Source organism: Halyomorpha halys, unplaced genomic scaffold (genome assembly GCF_000696795.3).
Source record: "Halyomorpha halys isolate HHAL.00 unplaced genomic scaffold, Hhal_1.1 Scaffold10095.1, whole genome shotgun sequence".
NCBI lineage: Eukaryota > Metazoa > Arthropoda > Insecta > Hemiptera > Pentatomidae > Halyomorpha > Halyomorpha halys.
In genome coordinates, this window is record NW_027110344.1 from 1 (window position 1) to 6364 (window position 6364).

Consider the following 6364-nt stretch of genomic DNA (forward strand, 5'->3'; position numbering starts at 1 on the left):
CTGGTAATGAACATAATTCTTCAACTGTTCTAGGAATGTCACTATGATATTTCTGTTTCAGGATCTTAGTAGTTTCCTTAATATATTTTACCTTTGTCTAAAATATTATTAACAGTTAGATATAAATGTTATCTTCATTATTAAGTAACCTTTTATTTTATTTAACAAAGAAAAATGGTTGATATATAAAATGATTTAATGAATTAACAAAGTTAGAGTTTAAATATTTAAAAAAATTAAACTCCTTAATTTTCAAAGACAACATACCTTCCAAAATCCTACAGGGTATATTAACTTTCCTAATGTGACATCATCCATATCCAAAATGCTATCAACAGTTAAGCCATGATCCCTCAACCGCTGCATGGCTGCAAAATTGACTTCATCCTTGGTCTGACTTGACAACATCAAGGAGACTAGGACATGATACCTCCGGACCTTCCAAGATAAAAAAAATTATTTATTTACCACAAATGGATTTAGACAATCAAATATTTAACATACCTCAGGAGTTAAATTGAGATCATAATTGACATCACAACCCATTGTGTCAACAGGAGCATCCATATCTTTCCTCATTTCTCTTATGTTGTCCAACACAAGACTCCAGTTAGCAGGCTCCCATTTATCTTTTTTAGTCACATCATTATCACCAGTATAGGAAACTTTGATAGGTTTTTTTCTTTTTCTTTTATTTGGAGACTTAGTAGTGCTTTCTGAAACCATAACGTTCTCAGATTTTACATCACTAACTTCTTTTTCTGAATGAATTTTATTACAATCAACATCTTCAGCTACACTAGATACTGATGGGTTATCAGATGTAGATGTTTCAATCTGCAGTTTCTTCTTTCGATCACGAAAAGAGTACTTTTGTGTTAAAGAAATAGACCTATCCCCCATTATAAAACGTGAAGTAAATAACATAAATCGGGAACATAACATAAAACCACAACGCAGTGTTACACATAATTCAATTCATCCCGCCAAATTCAACGAATTTTAAAATCCTGTCAACAACGAGAACCTACTACATCTAGTTAACACTCCCGCTAAACTAAAGTAGGTAATACTTATCTAAGTCTCGGACAAAATTAATTTCTTCTAGTTATATCAGTCCATTAATTAGTTATACTTTCTCCAGGTAATGATTTTAAATTAGCAGTAGCAGGTAATTTACCTTCAGGGGCTTTGTTATAATTAAAATATTATTTGTGGAATGCACCTGAAAGTTTTACTCAATTTTGCAATTAATTATCATCTATAGATGAAAATCTAAAAGGGTTGTTTTCCAACTTCGATGCTACTTCAGGTAGGGAGCATTTAAAAATGACCAACCATTTGAATAGGAATGATTTTCTTTTTCTAATACATTCCTTCTTGACGTCAACATTTCCTTCTCACTTTGAGATTCTAATCATTAATGGTTATCAAGTTCAGAAATATACAGTCTTTATTATGTTAATCCCTAGCCCTGTGCAAAGCTGAAGCGTAAACATTTCCAGTCGATGGATGGTACAGTGTCTTTTGCAGTAGACTTAAAAAAAATTTTTAATTGTTTCCAGAATGTGAAAAACAATGAAAAGTTAGTGACTATCTTTAATAGTGACCACTCCTGTGTACAACAAAATCAAAATAGATAAGATTTATATGTTTTGTAAATTACATAGTTCCGTAGTATTTCTGAAACATATTTGCTTACCTTTCTTTTTTTGAGAAGCTTCTTTTGAGTGTATAACTGAAAATGGTAAATTATCACTCCTTAGCCTCAATGGCCATTCTTAAGAGGCTAGGAGGGAGGAATATTGAATTTTCTTTTAATATTTACTATTACGACTCCGTAATTTTGACAAGTTAACTTCGTAATAGTCATTTCAAAATACCCACATCTGAGAAATTAATAAATACTTATGAGCGAAACCGAAGGCAAACTTCTTAGACGTCTATCTTTCCTTGAGGATTATAAGCGAATACGTTTTTGGTCGTGTTATCATACATTTGTGAATGAATACCTTGTGGAGAGCGGTTACCGTCCAGCAAGGATTCAAGGCGGATATCCTTAAACTTTGCCATCCACTATAGTACCGTAGGTGGATACCCTATGGAGTGCAGATGCCATCCTCCAGGGAACTAAGGCTTACAGCCTTGAAACGCACCTATCGTTCCTGGTTTGTAGATTGAACCCTATACCACGTATGATCCTTCAGTCTTTCAGTTCAATCACAAAACTGGAAATTAGAGACTCGTTATATCAACTGTTCTTTCACTTCAATTTGATTGGGAAATGAAAATAACGTACTTCATCTTTTCATGAAAAGTTTAGGATATGAAGGGAGTTCAATAATGGTTTCTTAACTAATTTTACAAACATCAATGTTTTAAAATAACTATTTTTTTTTTAAACATATTTTGAGCTACCAAGGTTCACAGAGTTCCATTTTTAGGATTCTAAAAAAATTGGGCTTTCCTTACAAGGAAGGTAATAATGGAAGAAAGTTGTTAATAAAATTGTAGAACGACCATGCACTTTTTGCGTAAAATGCATAATATTCAGAGTTCAAAGCGTTAATTATAAAATAAGTATATAAAGAATACATGATAGTTATGCATTCATAAAGTTTTTTAGGCGATATAATTAATTGAAAGTATCTTTGACACACATTTATGACATATTTATTAAAAATTCACTTTTTTAACATTTCGGTTGTGTAATTTCTTAATGAATGTTACTCAATCGGTGAAGAATTTTGTCCTCAAATTTATTACTTATGGTGTTTATGGGATATATGTTTTTATAATTTTATTCCTAATTCCGAAAATGTTTGTGTTTTTTATGGTATGGAGTCTGAGGCTCGCCAGGAAAAATCGACAACTCCTAATTTGAAAGAATGCAATATTATGTTATTATTCTAATTTTCAGATTTCCGAGAATAGAGGAATAGCAAAATCTAGTTTTTACTAAAATGTATTTGTTCGATTTATACCTCTATGAATCGATTTCGAAGCTCGCTGTTTTCTGTTGGCTTCTCTCATGAGTCTTTACGTTCGTGCAGGTTTAAGGTGACTAACTGGTGTCCAATTCCTACCACAAAATGGTAATCCTGTTTTATGTTATTCTTGTTTGAAGTATTTAAGTTTTATTTCATTATAGTCTTTCTAATGTGAAATTGATTTTGATTCACACTTATTTTCAATTCTGATTCGTTTTTAGAGTTAGGTTATACCATGTGGCATGGTACATGTTAAATATTAATTTCTTATTTGTTCTTTTAGTCTCTCGTTTTACCTGAGAAGTTTCAACATATTCTTCGTATAATGGGTACCAATATTGATGGTAAAAGAAAAGTTATGTTTGCCATGACTGCCATCAAGGGTGTTGGTAGGAGATATGCCAACATTGTATTGAAAAAGGCCGATGTAGATTTAGACAAAAGAGCGGGAGAGTGCTCAGAAGAAGAGGTATGTAGCTTTAATTATTAATTATAGTTGGGGATTTGCCTTTCTTTTAAACAAAATTAACTTTTGAAGTTATTTATATCAATATTTTTTTTTTTAGGTCGAAAAAATTGTAACCATCATGCAATATCCTAGACAATATAAAATCCCAGATTGGTTCCTGAACAGGCAAAAAGATATTGTTGATGGAAAATACACCCAGGTCTGTTTAATGATTATTTGTTTTTATTATTAAGGACGCAAGTTTACCCCCTGTTAATGGTGTCTTAAATATGAATTAATTAGTGATACTATTAGATGCATGCTCGTGACTTCGTAATTCCAACTGGATGCTATATAAGGATTATTATTCTTCATTTCTTTGTTTACCCATTCTTGAAATATATTTGTTAATGTGTCATGTAAGTTGAATTTATAATTATGAGAGATAGTTGACCGTGGATGATAAATGAGGAGAAGATGGTTGGGGGTGCGGTCAATGAAACACAAATAAGTATGACTAACTTATTTTAATGTGCCGACGTTTCGACTAGAGTTTCTAGCCTTCTTCAGGGCTAAAAAACAAGTTGAGTTAAGTTGAATTTAGTTCTAATATATAGTTTTTTTTTGTAATTGTTGGGACAAATATTGGTTTATATTGTATAAATTTGGGTTACTGAAGCGAGGTGATTAGGTATTATGATTTTTTTAATTATATTGATACTTTATACATTCACTACAGTTAGGGCATGTTAGGCAAACTAAAGTTCTCCATCAGTTTATTCGAACTTCTGTCTAGTAGCCTGTTTTAAAATGGTGATATCCTTGAAGAATTTCTTTATTGTTAAAATGGTTAGAAGTTGGTAGTAAAGTTCAGTTAGTATATAAATGACTTGTAATCGTTATAGTGCTAGAAATAGTATATACACTTACATCTTAATTAGATTTTTATGTTGATATTTTCCTACCATCATAGGACCTTATTCTGATCTGCACCAGTAGTTGGCCATTATTTGAGATGCCGGTTTTTCTACAGATGAAATCATTAAATGTCTAGTCTAATTTTATTCTTTAAATCCACCAACAGTCTAGATACGTTTGTGTTTTGATTACGTCTAATATTTTCTTGAAATATCCTTTAGCCCATGACTTTTTGTGCTTGTTCAAAAAGTTTTATAGAGACAGGCAGTTATATATTGGACTTAAGTATAACTTTCATATTCACTTCAAGTATTGTCTCAAATGAACATATGGGCTAAAGAGAGGACTTTTTTTTAAATCCTGGACCCATGAAATAAAAACTTAACTTTCCCACTGTGGTCAGAATAGGCTCGGTTATCTGTAGAATAATCTACTATACCAGAAATGCCCTGGTAGGGTACATTAATAAATGATGCAGTATATTGAGTCTTGTTGGACCAGTGTCTAATTATTGATACTATCTGCAATAGAGATTCCAATATTAGTTTTTCTCTTATATATTTATTGTAGTTTGGTTGAGGAAATTCTTCATAAATGATGTTCATTTCACTTCTTGAAATGGAGAAGTATAAAGCAGTGGTGGCAAGAAAAACTGTGTCAAGAGAGACAACTTTGTGTTGCTGCTAAAACAAATTTGACTTGAAGCAGAAACACATCTGTAAATTATAAGAGTGTTACATGAGGATTTTCAAATTGCATTGAATAATGCCAGAGCTATGACTGAGAGACAGAATATACAAACAAAAGACCTACCTCAAAGAATGGCTAGTCTCAGCATAATTTTAGTAGTACCCCAGGTGGGTAAAAACATTATTCTGAGACAAACCCTCTGAAGTAAATGACTAAATAATAATAAACATTGCATAAGATAAATAAATAATGCTTCAAATGAAGATGATTGACTGAAAGGAGAGAGAGGGAGATTATAGTCCGATTATATTGTTTGGCCCTCTACAAAGTCCACAGGCACTGAACACAAATTCAGTTTATGATCACTAAAATGTATCAACAGCCCTTAGATCAGCCTGAGGCATACAGACCCGATATCTGAGCCAAAGCGCTGGGTTTGTTCTCATTTGGGACACATACTGTAATGAATATCCAGCTTGAGATAAACCAGCTTATTCCCATCTAGTTCCTCGTATATCCAGGAACTATCCTGGTTTTGACTCTATATTCTAACTTTTTATTTCCAGTTATCTGTTTGGGTTAGTTTTGTGAACAGGTTCTAAATTGAAATATTTAATTCATTCGAGTAATTTTATATATTTTTAATAGATGCATTTAGAGGAAGATGTATTAATAAATAGAAATTTATTTTTATTAAATGCTGATTAAACATGTATGTCATCTGTTTAATATTAGTGGGTTATTAGTTATTAGTTACTGTTTAGTTATTAGTGGTTAATTTAGTATACCAATATCTTAAACCTTTATAAAGGGAAAGTTCCTACCCCATATTAGGTGGTAAAGATTTAAATTTCAATATTAACTTAGTTTGATTAAAATCAATATATAAAGCTTATTTTTATGAATAATTATTTATATATTTTATCAGGTTATTTTCATTTCTAATTTGTGTATTTGATTTTTATCTTTAGCTTACATCCTCCAATTTGGACAGCAAACTCCGTGAAGACTTGGAGAGGTTGAAGAAAATCAGAGCCCACAGAGGAATGAGGCATTATTGGGGGTAAATACATTATCATATGATTTGTAATTGCAACATTCTCTAAATAGAAGCTTGAACAAGTGGTAGATTACATTACTTATTATATCAGTTGATGTTTCTGCCCATATAGACCAACTATCTGGGTCTTCTTTAGGGCTACCACGTGGAAATGCGACAATAGTATATAGATAATTACAAATAACATCAAAAGAAGAAAAATGAAAGTACCAAAATTATAGTTAAAAATGAATAATGACAAGTATATTATATTTAAAA

General features: G+C 31.5%; 2 protein-coding genes across 2 annotated transcripts; one reads left to right on the forward strand and one right to left on the reverse strand.

Moving 5' to 3' along the window:
• Nucleotides 1-4: 4 nt before the first annotated feature.
• On the reverse strand, nt 5-3111 carry LOC106692201 (Nth-like DNA glycosylase 1; the record flags this gene model as incomplete). The annotated part of the gene is made up of 4 exons (XM_067048497.1): nt 2985-3111; nt 505-716; nt 268-438; nt 5-97 (listed from the first exon to the last, which is right to left on the reverse strand). Coding segments are annotated over exons 1-4 (525 nt in total), but the record flags the coding sequence as incomplete, so codon positions are not given.
• On the forward strand, nt 2959-6109 carry RpS18 (ribosomal protein S18; the record flags this gene model as incomplete). Its single annotated transcript, XM_067048498.1, is given in 4 exon segments — nt 2959-3095; nt 3274-3459; nt 3557-3658; nt 6018-6109. Coding segments are annotated over 4 exon segments (383 nt in total), but the record flags the coding sequence as incomplete, so codon positions are not given.
• Nucleotides 6110-6364: the final 255 nt, after the last annotated feature.